The sequence below is a fragment of the Serinus canaria genome, chromosome 3, assembly GCF_022539315.1.
Source record: "Serinus canaria isolate serCan28SL12 chromosome 3, serCan2020, whole genome shotgun sequence".
In the NCBI taxonomy this organism is placed as follows: domain Eukaryota; kingdom Metazoa; phylum Chordata; class Aves; order Passeriformes; family Fringillidae; genus Serinus; species Serinus canaria.
In genome coordinates, this window is record NC_066316.1 from 81102195 (window position 1) to 81127495 (window position 25301).

General features: G+C 35.9%; 1 protein-coding gene across 3 annotated transcripts in view; it reads left to right on the plus strand.

Annotated features, from left to right (window-relative positions):
- The window catches only part of PHIP (pleckstrin homology domain interacting protein), a 108197-nt gene that overhangs the window by 36436 nt on the left and 46460 nt on the right, over positions 1-25301 (plus strand). For all 3 annotated transcript variants that reach the window (XM_030235558.2, XM_050971934.1, XM_050971933.1), the window contains exons 13-17: positions 376-474; positions 2428-2581; positions 3553-3687; positions 18646-18774; positions 23825-24050. In XM_030235558.2, the coding sequence (XP_030091418.2) occupies positions 376-474; positions 2428-2581; positions 3553-3687; positions 18646-18774; positions 23825-24050 (743 nt within the window). The remainder of the gene's footprint in view (positions 1-375; positions 475-2427; positions 2582-3552; positions 3688-18645; positions 18775-23824; positions 24051-25301) is intronic.

Genomic DNA, 25301 nt, shown 5'->3' on the forward strand with positions numbered 1-25301 from the left:
GCAGGGCTTTCCTCTTGACCTGGTGTTATAGGGTCTGTCCCTTGAAATGTTCATTGGTTGTGGTGTCCCTCTGCCAGTGCAGTGTCATAACTCGGCAAGGTGAACCAAAGGTCATAGAACAGTTAGTTTGAAAGGGGCTCAAGACAGGAAAAGAGATTTGACTTTTTAGAGGCCTTCAATTTTTTTGCTGGCATGGGAAGTGTTTTTAACCTCAAACCACATGTACCGCATTCTGACACTGTTTGGACTTCTTAATCATACCTTCTAGTATGAATTCTAGTTTTGAATTCTAATGTCTGGGACTTGAATTTTCAGGTGTCTTTTCTGTACAGATCTGCCTTTGATCTCTGAGTAACTTTTTCCCCCTTTTGTTAGATTTGTGAGTGGAAGCCGTGATGGAACAGCACGAATCTGGCAATTTAAGCGAAGGGAATGGAAAAGCATTTTGTTAGATATGGCTACTCGCCCAGCAGGGTAAGTGATGTAAAATGTTCTGCTATCACATAGATTCTTGAGGCTGTTTGATATAATTTGCTGACTTACTAAAAAAATTCTAAAAGAGACAGTGAGAGAAAAGAAAAAGAGAAGGCTTAAATTATTATTGCTTAAATGCACAGTATGCTTATCTACCTCTTGAAATCCAACTAAAATAAATATTTGGCTACATATTCAGCTGTAGAAATTAGCTTGTCCTGATAATAGTGCTACTAGTATTTTGATTAGATTAACACAATAAAAGATAATCAAAACCCATTGAAGGTCAAATTTATATGTTATTTCACATAAACATTTATTTCTGAAGCAAGAAAATCAGGGCAGGTCTCTTCTTGAGACTGCTTGCATTTTAGTAGTATTTACAGATATTGTGGAAAGTGCATGCTCAGAAAAGCAGTATTGGGTCCTTTTCATACAACACGCCAGAGCAAAGAAATTGCTGGCTCTGTAATGGTTTTGTGTTTGTTAAAACAATCTGAGTGTTTGCAAGAGTTTGTAGGTATGAGAAACTTCTGTACGCTAGAACAAGCAACGAAAGATGAAGATGGAGAATGACTTCGTAGGAAATGTGGCTTGCACCTTTTTATTTTGGCATGAAGATATTTTCCAGTTGGCATAAAATAAAAAGATTGATAACTGGTCTAGGGAATAAACCTTTTTCCCCTTACTGAGTGCTTTGAAGGATATTTAGTAGAAAAAACCCATTATAATGGTTTCAGGAGTAATCTGTGAAAAGATACCCGAAAGACCAAGACAGGGATGGAAGAGAAGGCTAAATAATCTGTAACTTAGTTAGATGTTTAGATCAGACATTATCTTTTCAGTTAAAACATAGGTTATCAAACTATTGGACAAGAGTGTATAAAATGCTGCTATTTTGATAACAGACTGAGTTACTCTCAGTAAGAATTCTCAATTTTAACTGATACTGGGCAAAAGAGGAATGGGTTCTTCTTCATTGTGGTTATAAATGCTGAATTTACTGAGAAACTGAAATGCTCTTTTTGTAAAACACTATAGCAGAATTCGGATTTATCCTTTTGACGAGAGGAATAAGTGCAGTTCCAAATTTGATCTTTTCTGCACAAGAACAGCTTTATCAAAAAAATGAAATTGCTGCACTGAAAGGAAAGAGTGAATTCAGCTTATAAAGCCTGCTGGGTTCTGCATTGAATCTAGAAGGGAATTTGGCTATAACTACATTTTCTATTATTGAGTTTTACAATACATACTATTGTGCAATGTGTTGTTGTGCTTACTGTATGGAAGATTCTGTATTTTGTCTGCCTGTTTAGTGGTAATATGCTATTGTTGTGTTTGCTAGATGTTTTCATAGAAGTAAATGTGCTAGAGAATTCAAGGGTGATTTGTCTTTAAATCACGCTGCCAAAAATGTAATTTTTGAGTATTCTGATATATTATATTATAGATTACTGTTGTTTGGGTTTCATGCAAGATTAAGTGCCATTATTAACAATAGTAAAGTGATGCCAGGGTAGTGATATAGTTCTAAATGTTGCCTGAGAATGTAGATAATTTAAAGGTATAGAATACTTCACTTCATATTGAGAGCTACATATTGCAAATATTCTTTAGGACAATTTGCTGTTACTTAGTTGATTAATTTGGATTTTTGTTCTTTAGATGTCACAAAAAATACTGTATCAATTTAAGTAAACTAGGTAATGTATCAGAGGGCAGTTTCTGGAAGATCCTTTAGTCATTGTTTACGTATCTACAATTCTTTGTGATTGTATGTGCTACATTATAGAAAACATCTTTAATTTCTTTGGTTTCAGAGAAATTTTAAGAATATTTCTCAAGAAATATTCCTAAAAATACAGCAAAATACAGAAGTTTTCATTTGTTAGTAGTGTTAAACTATTTTGGCAAACTAGGATTGCACTGAAATTTTTTACTTCTTTGTTTTAGACAAAGTTTTCAAGGAGTTGAAGATAAAATCACAAAGCTGAAAGTGACCATGGTGGCATGGGACCGCCATGACAACTCTGTTATAACTGCAGTTAATAATATGACTCTGAAAGTCTGGAATTCTTTCACTGGCCAGCTAATTCACATTCTCATGGTAAGGTGTACCATCTTGATTTATCAATCTTGAATCCAAAATTTATTTATACATCATCAACATTTCTCCTTATATGTTTTATCCTGTCTGAAAACTGATGTGACAAATGTTTCCAGATAATTGAAGGTAACAGAGATGTCTATCAGCTACTTATTAGAAAATAAAAGCTTAAAGTTGCAAATAACTACTGGTGTTCAAGATGTCTGAAACTAATTTTAGACATTTTTTTTTTTTGGTGGGTGGTTTTTTTTGTTGTTGTTTTTTTGGTTTTTTTTTTTAAATGGAATTCTATCTTGAAGGAGAGAAGGAAATGGTTGGCTTTTACATCTTTATTTAATGTGATGTTTTAAAATACTGTTAAAGATAAATTTGCCCTCTTTCACCAGAGACACTTCTGCAATCTAATCATTCCATGAGTACAAAAATTAGTCTTCTAACTAAAATAAATTAGCAGTTTTACCAATGTCTGACACTTCTTTTGTAATTGAGAAAATGCTTAACTCTAGGTAACTTGATACTCTTCTTAGAAATGGAAATACTTAATGCAAATCTCTAAAATATAGCATTAATTTTGAAAATGTTGTTATCTAATTTTAAGTTATATATATAATTCTTTGAGTGTAAGTTAAATTTCTAACTAATACTCTACTGAAAAAAAAATGGAAATCTGTGGAATATTAAGACCCCAAGATACCAAGTGTTGTGGACACTAATCTTTTAAAAATCCTGGTGAAAGTATTGGGATGTACTTGTGAAGATGACATACTTGACATACTACTTACGAAGGTAAAATTGCAACTGGAAAGAAAAGAGTGTAATCCACTGCTACCAAAAATAAAGTGTGGTTAAAGTAGTTATTTTGCTGGGTATTTTCATAGGTTAATGTGGCAACTGCTAGTGTTACCATATTGAGTCCTTGGGAAATATTTGAGACAATACTCTTTTTCATTCTGCTGTGTCTTTTTTTTCAGGGACATGAAGATGAAGTGTTTGTGCTTGAACCTCACCCATTTGATCCAAGAGTTCTCTTCTCTGCTGGACATGATGGAAATGTCATAGTTTGGGATTTGGCACGAGGGGTCAAAATCCGGTCTTACTTCAACATGGTAATTATTGTGCTTTATACAGATATGCCAAAGCAATCATTCTAAACCTTCTGCTTTTAGTACATTTTTATGTAGGCCATCTTGAAGTATGATTTATGTATAGAGCAAAATCCTGCATCTGGTGAAGTCACGAGAAATTCCTTTTCAGTTCAGTGGGGCAAAGAGTAAATCTGTAAAATGTTAAAAGTTGTTTATTTGGCTGTATTTCATAGTGTTTTATTTTTGTATGCTTGATCCACGCAAAATTGGAATGTTAGTTACATTGTCAGAAGTCACGTGTAAGAGACAGGGTGACCAAGATCCTCCTTTTGTGCTTTTTTCCTGCCTGGGGAGCCAAGGTGGAACTTGGTTTATTTTTGCATTACTAATTCTTAATCTGGCTAAAGCTGTTTAGGAATGTCCTGATCTCATACAAGTTGTATGCTGCCTTGGCCCATTGGATGGAATACTGTCAATCTTTCTGTGTAGAGCTCTTCCACAGGCAGGTTTCAAATTTAGTCTAGTGCTCTGCACTAGACTAATTCTCCTGCAAGATGAATGCAATAGGTGTTTTCATCTGTTTCTTAATGTTAAGTGGGTCTTTGTAAGTACCTTTTTCCTTAAAAAGGTAATGATGTATTGTGCAATTCAGACTTTGTCTCATGGACAAAATTACAAAAGGCTTTCTAGAATATCCACAGTCATTTGGAATGCTTGAGAGTAGGCAAATGGGCTTCAGCTGTAGTGGAATGGCAGTCTTGGAGACCAGCATAAAGAAAATTGTCTGAAGAAGAGACCTTTCATAGATATATTCACGAAAAGATGAGGGACATTTAGAAATGAACTCAAGCCAGGAAGGTCACTAAACCTAAAGAAAGGTTTTGAGATGTGCATTACAATAGAGTTCATAAGGTCTTAGAGAAAATTCAGCCAATCTTAATCAGAGAGAGTGCAACCTAGATTCCTTCAGCAATGGTCTGGGTTGAGTAGTGTTCTCTCTGCAGTGATTTCTGTAACTGGGCTTATGAAGGATCCAAGACAATCCTATTGGAGCTATAAGCATGCATCTTCATCACTTGGTGCTATTCACTGTTGCCAGTTGAGGTGTATGTTCTCATTTCATGGTTAGCTTGCATTTCCAGTTGTACTCACAATGGGTGAATGATGGTTTTCATGGAGTTTAGGTCAGAAGAGTCTGAGCTAATCTGCTCTTTTTAAACCAAGTCCATTTAAGAGCTATCAGAATCTAAATTACACGTGCCTGTGATATTAGGCAGCCCCCAAGACACTGAAATATTTGTGTCAAGAGTGCCATGCAACATAAGCACCTAAAAAAGGTAGTAGTCACATTTTAATGTCTTTGGAGTCAGAGAAATTTGTAGACAATCAGAAGATCTCAGCAGCTAGTAATCTGTGCTTTATGCTAGAAACTAATATGAGAAAGTCTGCCTGCTGTGTGAGGTGAGGGGAATTGTAAATCTGACAATCAGTTAATCTCAAACCAAGGAATTACGCTGTATGAGCCAGGTATGCAAGAGAGGCATCTCTCTATGGACTGAATATTTCACCACTGTGTTTGATGCTTAAAAGACATGGGTAGAAATTACAGGTTTTCTTAGGTGATGGGTGGCAGGCAGAGGACATTGTACAGTCACCTCTGCAGAGCTGCAAAATTTAAGTGCTCTGGTTTGCAACAGGATGGTAAATGAATTCATACAGAGCTGCCAGTCTTCTGTTTCTTAAATGGCAAATGAAAAATCTCTCATTATCATTGCCTGGTCTGTGGTACGAGCAGTAGCACTTAGTGATTTTCTCATAATAAAAGTTTCTTAAAAAATGTTGCAGAACTTGGGGGAATTGGTTGAATTAGCAATATCATAGATGACTGTTGGCTTAATGATAGTCCAGTCTGTCTCTCCTAGATGAATTGCTTTGTACATCTGAAGCCTTGTGGCAAATCCCTTAAGTAGAGCTGGGTGTTTTTAAATTGCTTTCCATCCTTCCCCAAATGCCTTCATTGTCAACATGAAAAAAAACCTAAACAAACAAACTGAACAAACAAAAACACCCCCAAAAATTAATAAATAAAAACCAAAAAGGAAACAAAACACCAAGGGATGCAAGCAGTGTCAATCTTAATTCTTTTATCCAGTCAGTGAATCTGAAATTGCAAAAAAAAAAAAGATAGTAATCTAATATACTGTTAGTTTTGTATTTAACTTAAACTTTTGATTCCTCCATTTATTTGTTCCTTGCTGGTTGCAATTTGGTCCCACTAGGTGACACTCTGGTGGTCCTGCAGAGCACCCTTTCCCAGGTTTTTAAACTGAAGATTTGCTATTAAATTAATTGTCATAATTGTGGTTAATTTGAAGCATCTTTGGTCTGTTTGCCAGATTTTGGTCTTTATCATTAACAGTCACCCCATACTGTCACATGGGGTACTCTCAGTAAGTATATATGCTTTATATATTTCATGTTTTCACCTGTAGTCTTTATTTCATTTGGTCTAGTTGTGCAAGTATTGCATAACTTGGTATTGGAGTCCATGGACATTCAGAACTGGTTTAATTCAGTCGCTTGAGTTCCCTACACCCCTACACTCAGGGGGTGTTTTCCGTATGCCAGAGAGTGCAATTTGCCATAGAAATATCAAGAGTGTGAGATGGTTAAAGCATTTTAGGCAATTTTGACATTTAGCAAGATGATTAGATGGCTTTAAATTGCATTTGTAAAAACAGGTGTTTGGTTTTTGGCCTATGTCATATTCATACCAGGCCTGGCTTAATACAGCTGCTAATGAAGAGTTGTTCTTGGTGCAAAATAAGGGCAGTTTTATCTGCAGTATTTCCCAGGTACAAAGAGGCATTCTGAAGAAATAGGGTAATAATTCTTAAGTGGTTCCTTTAGCCAACTGTTTTAGAGTTTATGTATTTCACAAAAACAGTGCCGTTGCTACAGAGACTCTTGTAAATGTTTAAATTGTAGTTTATTTTGCTGAAGAATGTATGAGTTGTAGGTGTCTTGGTGGATGATCAAGGGGAAAAAATACACTGAATGGTAGGCTGTCTGGTGAAAGCAGCTGCATGATAATGTACATAAAGATATATTTGAAATGCAGTCTCTTACTCAAAGCTGCAGTGAAGCATCTGGATCCCTTGAGTGGTAAGGCACTTTTCCAACAACCAAGGGAGGTCCTTGCTTTCTTAAAGGAGCCTACAGGAGCAGGTGGCATTCATTTTTTGGGATTACCTTAGCTGTTGGAGTCAGGAAATGGAAGATCTAGATTCTGTTATATCCTCAGTAGTAAAGCACTCAATTTAGCATCTGCTGCTTACTCAGGAGATCATCTTGGCTATAAATGCCCTAGACAGGACTTCTTCCCAATTTTCCCAAATTGTGCTACTACGGAGAGAAGTGAACCTGTAGCCTGTGCATTAGGTACTGGCTAGTTTTTTGGGGTATACAAATCATTTTAGGTAAATTAGAAAGTGGTGGAAATTCTTTGCCTTAAGGCAGGCTTTGGTATTTTCAGGATTCCTGTTCCATTAGGTCATAACTAGAAGGTCTACACCACTCAGTTCTTGTCACAGCATTTATTTTCTTTCAGGTGTTCCCACTAAGTTACTTCCTAGTAGATCTGATGCTGTTGGCTTGGTAGAAAGAAATGCCAGAGTTGACACTTGGATGGTATGTCCTGCAGCTTAGCCCTTAAGCTTTAAAAAGAAGTTTCTCAATGCTGAGAACATATGAAGGCAAAAAAACCTCAAGAGACATAATATTTCAGATCTAAATGAAGATCTCTGGTAATGTTAGGTGGATGCACGGGTCTTTGTTTGGTTTGGTGACTGGGTTTTTTGTTGGTATTATAATTTAGACATTTTGTATTGGTGTTCTCGAGTTTGACCCTAAATAGGTTTGTAGTGTTATGGTGTTGCCCTTGATTTTTTGGACTTAGGCAGTTTCACTTAAGCACACTTTCCTCTAAGAAGTACCTCTTGGAGATGGGCTCTGCTGACTCAGACTGCTTGCAAAAAGCATTTTGTCTGGGGGCTTGGAGTATAGGTTTTTCCTGATAGTTCTTTTGAGTGGACTGCCATGTGAAAGAAGTTTCCTAAAAGTTTTTAGGATATGTACAAGCCTGTAGTCCTGCTCTTTATATTTTTTGTTTGCTTGGGGTTTCTTTCTTTCTTTTTTTTTTTTTTTTAAAGAATAAATTATTTTTTTAAAGAATAATTTGGTTTATACCATAGATTTATGAACAGTTGCAGGAACATATGGTGACTCCTATTTCTTTAAAGTATGTTTTTGAAAGTATGAAGGCTGTACTACAGTAGCAAGAATGAAAGAATAGGGGAAAGCAGGCATTTTAAAAATTTTTGTCATTATAGAATATTGGAATTCTTACTGTGTCTTTGAATGTGATTGCTTTACCTGAATCTGATACCTGACTAGGCAAATTCTGTAGTAGGCATTGCAATTATTGAAACAGAAAACCTATCTTTTGATAAAGATGAGCCTCATTATGTTTAAGAAATCTGTGTGTAATGTATAAATTAATCAAGTAGGAATATTCAAGCCTTTAAAGAAAAAAAATATTCTGGACAACAGATTTCAAAAAAGTACCCCAAGAGAACCAAGAATAAAAGACCTTTCATGACTAGGTGTTGTTCTCCTGTCTTACTTGATTGACTCTCATTGTGAGTTGCTTCTTTGAGAAGGCAGTCTCAGCTGTAGCCAGCAGTCAGCCTTCTTATGTCTGACATATGTGTGCCTTGGGTGCCTCCTGTGTGCCTGACAGTCTGTCAAGGTCAGCCTTTTGATTATTTGTAATCTTAATGTGTTGGCAGTTGTGAAGTGTTCGTCTGGACTGATTCTTGTGACATTACCTTAGTGCTAAAAGAGTCTTTCTGAGCACTGTTTGTGTTAGGGTATCCTTAACATGCTCTGGGTGGTAGTTCTGGAACTCCCTTGGAACTCAGGGCTAAGATGGCCGTAGCTCTTTCTTTGTACTGTGAGGAATGCTTTGAAATACTGATATGAATAGGTTTTTTTTTTACAATTTGGTATTAAATTCACAGATCCAAATAGTTCAAAATCCCCCTACCTTTGTGACTATCTGAGTTGCTGAAAGGCTAAGCCACCTTAGTCTTTGACACTTAAACGTCACAGTGTGTTTAACTGTTGAGAATTGTATGATGCATCTTTTTCTAAATGACAAAGCACGTTTCATGAGAGCATATGGAAATACCAAGGGTGTTCAGAAATGCATTACAATTTGAACTCTAAACTAGTCATTTGAAGCAATCTTCTGATTCTTTTTGGAGGAGAAGGAAGAAAAAGAAAAAATTCTAATTGAACCTGCTCTTCCCTTTTCCCACTTTAAGCTTCCTTTAAAATGACAAGTAACTCAGTTATATTTGTGAAAGAAAAGCTTTAATCTCCCCCAGAAAAACCACTGTTCTCCTCTGTGTAAATGCTCACTCTCCACTTAGTATATGCTGCTTGCCCTGGAAGCCCTATTGGTGGTTCAAAACCAGCAGTGTAACTCTTAGTGCTTGAATTGGTATTTATCATTCTTATGCCCTCTGTCCCAGTTTTATGGAAATAGTCAGGAAAAAAAAATAAAATAAACCTTTAAAATGGCAAGGCCTGAGGGGCTAACATGCTTGTGGCATCGCTACTGGAGAAGATACAGGCCACTGTTCTGTTTCTAGACTGTTTTTGAAAGACTCTGATCCTGGAGCTAAGGTAATGCTCCTTCACAGAGACTTAGAAAGACTACAGTGTCTTTAGTAGCTGTAGTTAGTGTAAGGTAGGATGAGGCTTCTCACAGGTCCTAAGGAAAAAAATAGTTATTTTTAATATTTTTTTTAAACTGGGGAATATTTTGCTCTAAGTCTCTATATCAGAATTCTAGCTGTTTTCTTCATTTCTAGGCAGTGTTCTGTTAGAAGCTGATGATGAATAGTCCCACACTTTTATTTAAAATGCATTAGTTGCATTTTATGTAAATAGACTTGTATCCAGAACTAGAAAGATTGTGACATGTTGTGATTTACATGTGTTCTTTACAATATGTTTTAATTTTCAACTGGTTATGAAACCTAGACCTTAAATATGAACATTTTTTAAGCAAAGTAAGAATTTACACACTTTGTGTTTATTTAAAAAGAAGGTTTAATAGCTTATTCAAAGATTTGGTTAGTGTGATGAGCATAGTTTCTCCCATATGTGTCAAAAAACAAATTACAACGGGTACAATGTGAGCAGCTGAATTGAAAAGTGACAGTGTTCTAATAAGTTAAAGTTTTGCACTTGCAATTTTCATATAAATTTAGCAGCATAATGTTTTGTCCACTTCATTTAACATTGTCAGCCCAGAAGGAAATGACTAAAAATTTTAGGATAAACCTGGATTTAACTCCATTAACAAAGATATGAGGTTTTTTTAAATTTTTTTTCGTCTAAATTAAAACCATGACAGCTAAAAGAGAAATGGTGAGGAAACTTTCATTTCTGAAAAGATGTAAGAACATATTACTGGAACCTTATGTAAATAGTTACAGATCCTTTCAGCAAGATAAAGTTACATGACTTGGCATTATGTTACCACATCAAAACTTAAATGTAGTCATTCTCTTTAACAACTGTATTAATAGGGAATAGCAACTCTAAAGTTCTTGGTACTGAAAAGCTCTTTAAAGAACTTCAATATGAACTGTTGTTGAACACACAGTGCAACAGGTGTAAGCTACTTTATCAGACCTAACAAACTTGGAGGGCTGGTTTTTTGCTTATGTTCTTCGTTGGAGTTAGAAAAGTACTGTGGAAGTTAATAATCCTTAGGGAAAAAAACCCAAGCCAACAAAAAACCCAAACCAAATTAAAAAAGAAAAGCTCAGAGCTTTGCAGCAAGGTAAAATTGTTACTAACTCTACAAACGTTTTAGTTCTAGAATTATAAAATACAAACATCTTCTACTTTCAACTATAGAATTGTAAAATTTTAATGTCTTATCCTGTCTTACCAACCTGACTCATAGCTTGAGTTTGCTTCTCTAATGTAGTCTCTCAAATATGATGATTCAGTGCTTGTTATCAGAAAGATGAAAATACTGAGCTCTGGTTGAGAAAGCTGGTCAGGATTTCTTAGCAAGACATGAGGACCAGGTATTTACTGTTACTGACTTAATGTAATTGTTTTACCACAAATTCTAGAGAAAATACACCAAAGGGGATAATTTACCACAGCTCATTTACGTAGTTTTCAAACCAACATGCGTTATGCCTCTCTCAGAGCTATTTAATTTTTAGTTAAAGGGTTAAATATTGGAACATTAAAAATCAACTAATTGTAAATTAAATTTTTAACATCTATACATCAATGTCAGGTACATGAAGTGAGACATTTTTGGAAAGCTGTGGTGGTTATGTCTGGTTATTACTGAAATACTGTTTGTGAAGAAGAAAAGATTTACTTTGCTGGGTGACCTCTGTGTGTTACTTGAGAAGATGAGACTCCAGCATCTGCTTTTTCACTTTAAGGGTTACAACATGACTGTATTTCCAACAGTTACCACTGCAAAAGTTAGGTAGAAGAAAAGGTGTGTTGGAAGGATCTTGGATTGGTGCAGGACCGCTCATTAAAACCTTATTTATTTTTACCTCTGCTGTAGTAGCTTTCATTTGACTGTGTTCAAACTTCTTATGCAGTGAAGAGTGCTTTCATATGATTGAGAGAATATACACACAAACTTATTTTTAGATATCTTGATTTTCTGGCCAATCTTGAAGTTAAGACTTAAGCTCATACAACTTTGCTATAGTAAAGAAAAAACTCTGACTTGTATTGGTCCTTAGTTTTCTTTTTCAGGTTGTTTCTTTATTGAGAAGCCTTGGGCTGAAGAAACAAAAAGTGAATTTGATAAGGTTATTTTGAAGGTGATCTCTGAAATTCCTTTATTTCATTTGATTGCCTTTGAAAACAATTGGAGCAATAGAATCAGCAAGCAGATACTAACCCACCTTGTAAGGTCATGTGTATCTGGTTATGTGAAGGTTATAGCTGTATCTCTCTAAATGCTGCTTTTATTTAAAATGATGTAGTAGTGAAGCAGATTATACTTAGATATGCTGGCATAAAATCAGGAAATGGGGTGATACATAATTTAACAAAGCAATAACTGTATTTAAAACATAAAACTTGTTTTTGAAATTGAAAATGTGTATTGCCATGCATCCAGTGAGAAAGCTTTGAAGCAAGTGAGTACATTCATGCTAATTTTGTTTTACGTTCACTGCGTGAAGTTACCATGGTGAATATATGCCTTTTCATAGACAGATACAAGTAAATGTGTGTAAATGCAGATAATTTTTTATATTATATTTATATTATATATTAAAAAAACTCAACCAAAACACACAAACTCAAAAAAGCATCAACCCTAAAATCATCTCACACAATGATGTTAACGTTGAAAGTTGTGGCTACACAGAAATTAAGGAATAAGATGGCTGAAGATAATGTCCAAGTGTTTTGTCCCCAAGTCTGTAGCGAATTGATTGTCTAATGTAAAGTTGTCTGGTGCTATTCCTGGTTCCATGCTTTTCTTTCCAAGTCTTTAATTACTTTTCTAGGATGTATGGTAGTTGCATTGCATGATTCTTTTTTAAGCTTATACATTTTCTCCAACTTTTAAACAATGTATCTTTTGAAAAAAATTAATAGAAAGACTTTCTTAGCTTTTGAGAGCTTTGGATATGTTTTATATTTATTTGGAGTTATTAGCATAAGTAGTGACAGAAGTCATCATGTACAGAACTTGGCCATAAAAATGTCAAGTTGAAGCAAGCTGCAAGAACTTTCCTGATTTCTACAATGGAAATTGTGGAGGGTGTAATTTTGACCCTATTAATGGAGAGTCTGCAGTACAGTTGAAGAATCAGATTGTCTGGATGCAGTGATGTGTTGGTTGTCTACTTGCCCAGTCTCTCTGCCCTCTTTACACATTTTATGTTTTTATAAATCAGTGAAAAATATTAGAAACCCCATGGAGGTTGTAGTAGGAATGTATTTCATAATGGCAATGATGTCTAGTTTTTGTGAATTTGGGCACACACATTACCTGTTAATGACTGTTTTAATGTTTTAGTGCAGTTTAATCCTTGTTTTGTTTAGAATTTACTGTCAGTGTTATGGCATTAACTGATTCAGGTTAAAAGGGTTTCTTCCTGCAAGTTGTCAATCAAGCAGAGACCACTGAGTTGCAATTGGATTTTTCTGTGTGCTCTTGCTCCTTCAGAGAGATGGTTGTTGACTGTCCTTTATTTTTAGCTTTAAGTGGACACTTCATTGCAGGCAGTTTCTATGCTATGGCTACTTATGTCTGCGTACCTTGATGTTTTTCCTGCCCCATCTTCTGAAGTCTGATCTTCCACTGATCTGTGTGATGTGGTTTCTTATTTTCTAATTCTACTTCTACTTCAATGCAAACTGGCAAACTCTAAAGCCATGATAGCATTATCATATCACTGACAGCATTGTTTCCTTTCCTTTAAACCTATTAGGCCTACCTAGGTCTTTGTTAGCAGCTACTTGATTAGTTTTAGGCTAAATGACATACCAAAAGATTGGAAGTCCTTGTCAAAATAACAATGTGAAAGATCAGGTTTCATTCACCTCAGCAGAATGCTCTGTGTGTGGATTTTCTGCCATACAAGGTGATTTTTTTGGACTAATGTCTGAAAGGCATGTCTCTTGCTTTTATGAACAGTGTAACTTCCAGTGGGAACTAGAGATGTGCAAACAATATTTCTTATGTTGTGGCCTTCATAAAGGCTTTCACTTTCAGTGGAATTATGCAGGATTGTATTTTTAGGTCAGGTTTTGTAGTTATATGAAATACAGAATGACCTAAGTAAGGTTATGGATGCGTTATTTTGAATCAGTTTATCTATAGTCCTACTCTAATGGTTTGAAATTTTTGAGAGATTCCACCTTTGAATAGCACATCCTGAGAAACAGACTCTGGAGCAAAACCAGCAGAATGCTTTAGTAGTTCATGTAGAAGAAGCCAATACTAAGTTTGAAGGATGTATAGTAAGAAAAATCTTTAACAATAACAAAAAAAGCTGTAAATAATTTATATATATATATATAGAGAGAGAGAGAGAGAGAGCGAGAGCCTTTATATAACTTCAGGCATCCGCAGGGTGGGTGACCTATCAGATCTTTTAACTGACAGATTTATTTTTCAAGACATATGCAGCATTCCTGAGTAAATAAGTGACTTGGCTGGTAGGAAGATAGAAACATTTTTAGTAAATATGTGACTCTGAATTTAATTATTCCTTGTCTTCTTCCTACCATTTCATCTCTTGTTACTGCTCTGGGAGCAGTGTTGAAGATCTGCTGGTTTTTTAAAAATTTTTGTAAACTGGTTTAAAAAGTAAGTCTGCTTTCCACTCCTCCAAATGAGTAGCAACCTCCTTTAACTTTGCAGAAAGTCGGTTATATGTCTGATTTTTTTTTTGGCTTATGGAAGCATGTTGTGATTAAAAATTTTTTCTTAAAATAAAGGAGAGCACGAACCTACAAAGGAACTTCCAGATACTTGGAGGCTGGTTTGACTTGAACAGTTATGATGTAGTTTCATCACTTATAAAAGAGATTTTAATAATAATTAGTGCTGCTTTTTTTTTTTTTTTTTTTTGCTAGTTTCAGAAATTTTTTCTAGCATAGCGTTGTTGTCTTTGTTAGAATCTGAATTTCAGTTTTCAAGTTTGGATGTTGCTTGTAACTTATATTCATTCATTCCTATGCATGTAAGTAGAGAAGTTCTCATCCTCTTTAAGGTATTCTAGTATGGTAGTTCTCTTCCTGCTAAAGCTCTTTTAGTATAGTCATACAAAATAGTCCTCTCTTCTTAGCATTTGAATAAAGAAGCTGAGCTCTTAGATTTTGTGTTATGAGTGACTCTGTAGCTGTTCCTCTTAGAATTTATTCATCTTGAACATGGGAAGCAAAAAATCTGTACTGCTTTGGAAGATTTTGTTCTTAGTGTTGACTATTTGTCCAGCTCATATGCACTTTCTTTTCTGGATGCACTTCTGGTCTGGTTTAGAATTGCAGTTTTCTTTTTGTTGCTGCATTATATGTACTGTATTGCAAAGAATACACAGTGATCTTTTTCCTTGTATTTCCAACTAATTGCCTCAGTTCCTTAACATGAAGGATGGATTCTTCCTCAAGCTAGTAGAGGTTTTAGATTTTTTTTTTTTTTTTTAAACTGTGCTGGTGACTAGTGTTGGAAGATTTTATAGAAATGTATAGTGTTATTTTATGTAGACTGAGTTTCATTACTTTTTTCTGGCAGTAAATGGGCTAGTAAGTTATTTCTAATAATCTTATTAGGTTCATTCTCTGTTGCATTTTGTCCTGTTGGCTTTTAATTGCTTAAATTGATATCATTTATGCTGTCCCAAATTTGTTCTCAGTGGATGATTCACTAATGTTCATTTCATCAAAGGGCTCTTATTTTTTATTTAGTCAGTAACAGAAAGGCCTGAGTTGAGAAATTTTAGTGTTAGCATCCTTTTAGCTCTGTGTCTTTCCGAAATCAGTAACTGTTAACCTTTCTTTATAGTTTGCCTACTCTGCATTTCTCCTACTAATCACAATCATTTGAATCAAGTTTAAGTATCATATTGTGCCTTTGAAATCTAGCTAGGTTGAATGAATTATATTTTTTTGTCATTAAAAAATTACTTTTTTTTCTGGAGAAAGTATCCTAAATTTCTCTGGTACTCCCTACTATATTAATTTTTCAGCTTATTTGATTTTTTTCCTTTTTCTTCCATGTCTTATACTCCTCTTAAAAAGTAGGGCTTGGCTGTTTCATACTATCTATTGATAATAGGTCAAAAAGGCTTATTAGTGAGCTCGTTATGTAAGTGTTATTATTCTGTTTTCATACAACAAATAATTTTTATACATTTAAGACATTACTTTGTGTACAAGCTTGACAGGTCTATTGTCCCTGGTTTGGGGCAAACAATAAGCTTTCCTCAAAACTGAGAGGAAAAATCTTCCCATTTTCATTCTCTTATTTCATCATCATTCCTCCCTTCTGGATACACCAATGTCCACATGCTTCCTTGCTAGTGAAAATATGGGCAAATTGGACTCTTAATTCTTGGAGCTAAAACTAAAAATTATCTTTACTTAGTCCTCATAGTATAGCATCACTGGTTCTACCCTGTTTAGCTGAAAAATCCATGCTACCTGCTTTGCTACCAGGTGCTTCTTGTTCACTTTTCACAGCCTTTTGTTGTGACACAAGCTTTGTTGGAGCACTGGAACAGGATGTAAGAGAAATCGGGAGCTCCCCATCCCTGGAAGCGTTCAAGGCCAGGTTGGATGGGGCTCTGAGCGACCTGGTCTGGAAGATATCCCTGGCCATGGCAGAGTGTTGGAACTATGTGATCTTAAGGGTCTTTTCCAAACCAAATAATTCTGTGATTCTGTGACAGCTCTTAATTAGCCAGTGATTTTTCTGTACTCCTGAGCAGCCTCTTCCCTTCACAATTGATATCCTTATATGCAGCAGGGGAAGGTTCAATAAGCACTCTAAATCTTCTTGGGATACAGTCTTTATGTAGTTCTTGCATCTCTGATTTAAAAGGGATGTACAGGGGAAGGACAGCTTCCTTCTTGCTGAAATTCTTTATCTAGCCTGCTGAAGTAACAGCTTCACTGATTTACTACAGCTTCCCTTTTTGCAGCTTAACGTTTAGTGTCCATTTCAAATCACTAGCTCCTCTGTGTTAGCTTTATTTTTATGGAAAAAGATTCTATTGTAAGTTGTCACTTATTAATCCTGAAGTAGTTTTATGGAAAATTCTACTGGGTAGAATTTCGTTCTCTGGTCACTTTGTTCTTTAATTTAGAATAGTAATTATATCTTGGAAGGTTAACCTCAATGATAGTTTTTGTTCCTGTAAGAATCTTTATTTCCAAGTATTTGTACTTCAGACTTGAAGGTTTGTGCTGAAAGGTCTTGGAGTTGCCCTTTCTGGAAGCACTTTTTAAAACCAAATTCTGGTCACATTTTGATTAAAACTATTTGCACTGTACTTGTCCCCAAATAGTAGAACACTGTTCTTTTCCTTTACATAAGAAGGGAATGTTTTCTGATTAACACTCTTAATTTCCAGAGGTTTCTTGAAAATGGTCCATCCCAACCATTTCTTGATGGAAAGGATTAAAAAACTCATCGTCTTAGTAGTTGGATTTTTTCCTTCTGTTTATAATTTTTCCCCTCACCATGGTTAGCAAATGGTTCTTCCCACAACATGTATTGTTTTCCTTGTAAAACAAAAGGTAGTCAAAACTTAGGCTGAACCATGAAATTCTATTTATGAAGGACTTCAACATTAGGAAGCTTGATACTGATGTTTCCTTTGTTGGAGGAAGGGTAAGGGAACAAAAATCTCTATGTATAAAATTTCTTTTCCAATTTTTAACTGTGTTTCTGCAAAGCTTATTATTGTGGTGAAATGCTGTCTGCTTTCCACCTGTTTTCCCAAACTGTCTCCCTTTAATACAGCAAGCTTTCTGTATGCAAAAAGCAGCACAAAGTTGTAACTTTGCTGTGGTAGTTGGATCTCGCTTAGACTAAATTAATTCTGCATTCCTGCCTGCTGTGATGTTAGTGAGACTTGCTTGAAGTCCTGTTTTTATTTTCCATCTCTTTCTGTGAGACACTTCTGTTCATTTCTTCTGGAATAATGGGCAAAATAGAACGTAAGACTTGCATTGGTTTATGTTTCTCTTCTGCTAGTCCAGAAACTCATTTGACTTTTTTAGGGAATTACCTGTAGTGAGAAAGACCTGAAAGCAATAGATGTAGCAGCCTCTCTCACTGGGGGGATGTGCAGGGGTGTGGATGTGTTGTAAGACTGTGGGGAAAAGATTTAGAATTCTTGCCTTTGTCTCAGCCTGTAAGAGATTGAAAACAGTAGGTATCTCACAGGATTTTTGAGGCTTTGTTAACTTTTTAAAATAATGCTGATGGCCTCTGGAAGGTGCTGCAGAAGTGCACAGCATTACTGTCTCAAGGCTGAATATCATTATTTTTTATTTTGTTTTGTTTTCTTTTTTCCCCTTTCCTGGCAATTTATAGGTGTGCCACAGTTAGGGAAAGAATTTTGTTTGGTGTGTCTTTAAAGAAAATGCAAAAGTGCTTTGCTGGGGAGAATAGAAAGGGGCTTTCTGAAGAGGTGCTGAAGACATGAAAATTCAGAGTGGTGATTGGTCACCTCTGCTTGATTGACAGGTTGCAGGGAAAAACAAAAACCCATTTGTTCTGGCTTAATGGAACTGGAAAACAGAAAATGAGTATCAGGTAAAAATTCCTTTTTTAAAATCTTTGCAGTTCTCCTATAAAAGGCGGAGTTTTTACACAAATTTACTCCTTCCCCACTCCAATAAATTAGGAGTAGGAATTCCAGAAGCAGGTAGTTGCTAAGCTGTGTAATGTGGGTTGTCTATGTCAGTGCGTTTTCCAGGGGGCAGGTGTTGTGGAACACCCCGCAGCAGCCACTGCTGCTGGGGTAGCTTAGCAAGAAGGCAGAGGATGGAAAGGGTGTAGTGACTAAGCCCTGCACTGGGCCCAGCTCTCTGGTTAGGCTCATTAGCAGGAAGCTTTTATTTTCACTTCCTATACTGTGCCTGCTTTGTGGATAAAGTCTGTCAGTTTCTACTGCTATCAATTTGGAATCTTTCACGAGCATTATTACAAAATTCACTGAAAAGTGAATAGTTAAAAAAGTAAGCTTTCTTTTAAAGTAACTTCCATCTAGCAGTATACTGTCATACAGATTTTATAATAAATTTCAATGTCAGCACCACAGTTTGAGAATCATAATTGAAAATTATTAATTTCTGTTAATTATTTTGTATGTTGATGTATTTCAGATTGAAGGACAAGGACATGGTGCGGTTTTTGACTGCAAGTGCTCTCCTGATGGACAGCATTTTGCATGTACTGATTCTCACGGCCATCTTCTGATTTTTGGCTTTGGTTCCAGTAGCAAATATGACAAGGTACAGTGCAAGATGTAAATTAAAATGTTTGTCTGTGTTGAATGCATTTGTGCAAACTTCTTCAGAGCTTCATTTCAAGAGGGCATGTTTTGACACAATTTTGAGCCATTAATATGGGATATTTTGGATGCCTGTTATTGACAATGAGATTTTTTTCACTTTTTTGAATTATAGAAAAATTCTGTTAAGCTGCTGTTTACATGAGAAGTTCAAAATAATAATGATAATTTGAAAACAGAATTCAAAATTAACCAGACTAACCAGTCACTCTCTACTCTCTTAAATGACAAAGTTACAAATATCTACTAATGGTTTGACATGGATAATGGGAATAAGGAACAGTGGAATAATAGTTGCACATTCTACTTGAATTTTGTTTTTTTTTGCTTCCTAACTAAGCCCAAAAATGGGTGTGTAATAGAACTAATTCCTGCTATCTGTATTTAAATATTGCATAGCCTGTGAGAGAATTATTTATAAAAAATGTGCTGTTTTAGTGATGCAATTTTATGTCTGCTAATGAAGTACCATCATGGGTACCTTTGTGCTTACACAGCAATATTCCACCATTAGTGTGATTTAAATATTATATCTTTATTATAATGTCTATTATCTAATGTCTATTCTAATAGTCTACATTGTGTATTCTGAGTGTGGGTGTCTTGCCACAGACCCTCATGACTGTAAAGATATGTGGTGTTGTTTATTTTCCTTTGTGGAGGAACGTGCTCTGGGAACCATACAGGTTTGAAGTGTCCACAGGATCTTAGTTCTTCGTTTACCACCCAGGAAAGAAATGAGGTGTGTCTCTTCTCCCTTTTCCTAAGACTTAAGTAGACCTATCTGGTCCATTTTAATCTCTGCTTCTGGTAGCTGACACTTGAATGCTGTTAGTGGAGTGCTGTTTTTTGGATCCGGCCTCCTGCTTTGGATCTTAGTGCTCGGGCAGGTTTTGAAAGCGTTTTGGTGAATAGCAGAGCAGAGGGACCTGAAGGAGGGAGTGCAAAAGGAATTTTAATCTTTATCTTGTAAGCTACTGGATTTCTTTCTGTAGTCTTACTGAAGGATTTGTATTTGGAGATTTATTTTTTCTCCTTGTTTCTCAACTATGATTTGAAGTCCTCACTACTAAGCTGCTGTTGCTATCCCTCAGTTATTACTATCTGTGCACTTCCCCTTCCATTCCAAATAAAAAAAATAAGGAGAGACATCACAAGCATGGAAAATCAGGATTATCTGATGATTTGCTTTGTGTTTCAGGATTCTTACTGTTCTAGACTTTAGCTCCTGTTTTAATAGGAACATTTTTCTTACTATATCCATGGATCGTTTCTGGTTTCTTCTTCTCTCCAATTGTTTTGGAAGAATGTAGTTCTCTGCTACTTTGAAATGCTGGAAATTAAATTGAAACTGAGTCTTTTGGTCTTTGCTATGATAGACCAGAATTTTCCTTTATGCTGCTATTTGAGAATTTACCTGTGAAAGATTAAATGTGTTAGTAGAATGAATGCAGTTGCTTTTCCCTGCTTGAATTCTACAGTCCCTTGGCTCTCTTGCTGTTTTTGCTGCAGCCCCTGAGAAAAGATTGTTTTAAACTTTTCACTTATTGAATGATTTAAAATAATCCTCTACAGCGGTTGCTGTGCCAATTTTACTCTTGGCATTCTTCATCATAGCAGAAATGGGAGGAAATAGGACTTATTTGTTACCACTTTAATCTCAGTCTTCCACTCACAGAAAACTCAGCTTGGAAGTGTCTGGTGTCTTCCATGTGTGGTTTCATCATCTCTGTTTTTGTCTGACCTGATTTATGGGAAAATGCTACTAGAGGTAGGTAGGTGCTAGAGATGGTGGGGTTTTTTTCTGTTTTTCTCCCCTCAGATACTGGGGGGGTGATTCAGATATCTTTTCAGACTATGATCTCGTAGGGTATATGTTTTTTGGCCTTTAAAGTGTTCCCCGTCTCTCTAGGGAAATGAATTTTACAGAAGAAAGAAGCGTGGCAATCTGTCTTGTATTCTTGCATTTTGGAATTGACAGTGATTATAGCTGAGATGGTGTAAATTCTACTGAGAGAACAAGCTCTTATTTTTTTTACGTCTTAGTGTTTTCATGTTATGTTCAGATAGTATCTACATTTCCTAGCTGACTGGAACCAATGCCTAGGCTTTCTTTCCCCTGCAGTGTGATCTTGGCCATAATGAAGGTGAATGGGGTGGGGTGTTGGTTTTTTGTTTGGGGTTTATGGGGTTTTTTTGTGTGTTTTGGTTTTTTGATGATACGTATTTTTGTGAAGTAATTCTTTTGTGGGGGAAAATAAAAAGAATATATGTGCTGCTTGGCTGGGGTTGCTTGAGCCAATCTCAGCTGAAATCTGAGTGTGTCATCGCCAGAGCTGCGCGGAGTTCACTGTCAACAAGGCATGTGCACTTCAGAAGTTCTTGATTAGGTGGAAACTTGTCCAGGAGTGACTAGCAGTTCTAAAGTGTAAGGTACTATTCTGTTGATTTTAAATCATAGAATATTCTGAGTTGGAAGGGACCCACTAGGATCAAGACCAACTCCTAGCCCTGCACAAAGCACATCATGTGCCTAAGTGCATTGTCCAAATGCTTTTTGAACTCTGGCAAGCTTGCTGCCATGGCCACTTTCCTGAGGAACCTGATCTCTGAGCATTCCAAGGCATTTGTTCTTGCAGACTGCCCAAACCACAGTACTTAGCTGCAAGTTGACAGTTCCTGTATGGTGGATTGGTGCAGTACTGGGGAAAACCTCTTTGTGTAACTGTGCCCATTTGGAGAAACTGAGCATTCTGAATGTGTGATTGAAGGGAGACTATCTATAGAGCTCACACCTTGTGGAAAGCTTTTGTCCTCATTCCCAGGCTGGGTTTGTGATGTCATGTGAATAGAAGACTTATGCAAATGGTGATGTGTTATCATCCTATGGTCATGAATTTGATCTCTAATAGTATATTAACAAATAAGTCTCTTTGTTAATGCTTCTTGCTGTTTTTCTGATGGAATGACTACTTCTTCTGATTTTTCTCAAGATTAGACATTTTCCTCAATACCAGTAGGGATATTCCACCTGAGAGTTGTTAGACCCTGTGTTCTCCAAGAAATGCCACATTATTTTATGGAGTAGAAAATTATTATTTAGTCTCCCTATTATACTTGATTGCAGTATAAGGTACCACAGAAGTGGAATTGCAACAAAGTCACTTGTGATCTTGTACCAGGTTTTCCCTTTTCTCACAAAACCTGGGATACAGACTACACTGTACAGCCAAGACACAACATAATAAAATTCAAAGGTTTTATGACCTTGCCATTTAAAACTCTTTTTTTCTCAGTGTGGGACGTACTTAGTAGGAAGACTTATTAGGTGTAAGTAATGCATATTCTATTATGATTTTCACAGACATTGTAAGTCCTCCTAGGGGACCTCTGTCTCTGTCTTTATCATATTGAACTATTGTGAGATGAAGAAACAAAGGTGTTAATCAGGCCTTGATTCTGTCAGTCAGACACATGAAAGCATTTTTATCTTTCTTATTCAGCCTCTGTTAACAAAGAATCTAGCAGCAAGATTTCATCCAGTCAGCTTTTTTACTGCAGTGGATATCACCTTGTCCATATGTGTTTTGTAAGAGTAGTCTTTTAAATCTCTGAAGTGAATTATTTTCTATTTCATCTTTTTTTGTATCTTTCAAATTTCTTCCTGTTGTTATTTTTCTGAGTTTTTGTGAGGTCTAGAGCCATGATATCTCTAATTTTTTCACAAGTCTTTTTTTAAAATCCGTATCATATGGATGCACTTTCTGATGTTGTAATTGACAAATGTCTGTTGTCATCTTTGTTCCTGGTTTTCTTGCTTCCAGGGTGGGAGACATTTGTCATTGAGAGACCAGACCTCCAAGTAGCTGCCATAATCTCTGCCTTACTGATTTCTACTTAACAAATTACTGGAAACTGTGTTACAGATTGGTTATGATAGATCATACTCTCCAGAAATCAGAGGATGTTTTATGACAACTTGGGCATCCCTCTCTCCATGCTTGGAAGACATGGAGACTTTTTAAGATCTCTATGCATTGAGGCAATCATGTAATTGTTCTCATAATGCACTGGAAATCTTAATTTGTGTGAATGATGATTTTATGATTTGATTTTCACTTGTTCATTCAGTTCAACTGAATACATGAGCTGCCACAAGGTTTTCTTGCCAGTAGGTGGTCCTGGGATGTGTAGTATATGCATCAATTTCTCTCCTATTCACTTTTTCTTTTCTCCTTGCACTTCAATATCTTTCTTATTGCACAATACTGAGATACCTGTTCCAGTGAGGGATGGAGCATACATCTTTTTATATTTATTTGGACAAAAGTATTCTTCAGTCTTGAGGGTCTGTGGAAAGTCATCTATAATAAATTAGGAGCAGGTAGACAGAAATAAAAAAGAAAACTTCAGTTTTATTTTTAAAAAATAAAGTGAGAAATTTAGTTTTTATTTTGGCTTTATTTTATCAACTGAAACTTTTCCTGATATCTAGCATTATAGTAAGGATATATATATTTTGATGATGTTAAAATATTTGGCAATGCCCTCATGCAAAAAATATTTTTCCTAGTCTTCTGTCTGCACCATATCTCATAAGTCTGTGACACAATTTTTTATTATCAGAAAATTTATTCATATATTCAGACTGTAGAAGAAAATTTATAAACTAGTACATTAATGCTGTATTTGGTCAGATGTCTTCTTGTAGTTAAATATTACCCTATTCCCCTGTTCTTTTAATGCTTCCCACCCTCAAACATGTGGATTATTCCCTTTGTAGTGTTATATAGAAAAGAGTACTTTGAAACAAAATAATAATGGAGTCATTAAATTTTCCCCTTTCAACTGAAATAAACACATCAGCTTATAACCCTGTTTTTTGCAAAACTGACCAGGAGTACCACTGTTAAAAATACTTTTGGCAGTTCTCTTCTGTATGCTTTTGTAATAGGTTCTTCAAAAAAATTACAAAATGACTTTGTTTACAGATAGCAGATCAGATGTTCTTTCATAGTGATTATCGGCCCCTTATCCGTGATGCCAACAACTTTGTCCTGGACGAACAGACACAGCAGGCTCCACACCTTATGCCTCCCCCATTTTTGGTTGATGTGGATGGCAACCCTCATCCTGCAAGGTATCAAAGACTAGTTCCTGGTCGTGAGAACTGCAGGGAGGAACAGCTTATTCCTCAGATGGGAGTGACATCTTCAGGTATGGAAAATTTCACTTCACTGACCAGTAGTCTATCTAGTTACCTTCAGTTGTTCTACACTTTCACTGTGTCTTTTTTCTTCATTAATGGGCATAGAAGTTCATGTAGTGTGGAAGAATTGCAATGTCTTTGGCACTGATTGCTTGTGACAATTTCATTTACAGTATTGTCATCAATCAAGTTGGCACTAGTTGATGCTACAGCACCAGTTAGCTCGGAGTTCGTTTCATTACTGGAGCAATGTATAATGTTGTGTGAGCTCTCAGTTATTTCTTTGGGATAAGATTTCCTGCTTTAGAAAACCTAGGAAATAGACTGATCTTCCACAGATCAGTTAGAAAAGGTAACACTTCCAAGAACAGAAAAATTAGGAGACACATCTTAAGCTTCAGTGGTTTGGTTAAAGAACTGAAGACTTGAAAAAGATACAAAATCTAGGAAGTTCCTTGAAAGTTTTATTTTCCTGCACATGATGTGAGAAGAACATACATATTATTGGGCCAATGGCTGGCTGTTGGAAACTGCCTAAAGGTGTTTCACATGAGTAGGGATGGAAAAAACAATGCCTACTTATTAAATGTTACAAATTTGATATTAGTATGAATAAGCAAACAGTGACTGGTGAAAGTAGCTTTAAAAATTTCTGAAACAAGCATTGTTAACTATTTGCATATTCTTGAAAATATGTGAAAACTGACTGTTCCTGTAAATTGTAGTTTATATGTTCATGATACTTAAATCTGTGGTGTGTCAGACATTCCAGGAAGGGTAACTGAGAGTGTTTTTACCAAAAAATCTTTTTCCTTATTTGTTGATGTCAGGATTATAGGGCAGTGAATATTTAATTCTTTTTGGGGGAGGATTGCCATATTTCCTCTAAAATTACAGGAAGAAATGCTACTGTAAGAAGGAAAATATCCTTCCTGGTGAATGTAAATTTCTTAGTTAGTGGCTTTGAAACAAAATTTAATTTTTAGGGAAGGATGTTGCTTTACTTCATTGTTACAGTTAAAGCTTGAATCCATTGCATTGTGAAATTCTCCACATTTGAAAATGTCCTGGGCACATTTTTCAATATGTCTTGAAACAAGTTGGACTCCACACACAGACCCAACAAAACTAAATTTAGTGGTCTGTCTGCATGACACATGAATGCCTACAGGAAGATGATGCCCATAGCATTTTGTTTGATAGCAGGGAGTCATCCATCAGCTTGACAGGTGATGAACAGACACAAGACATTTTTCTAT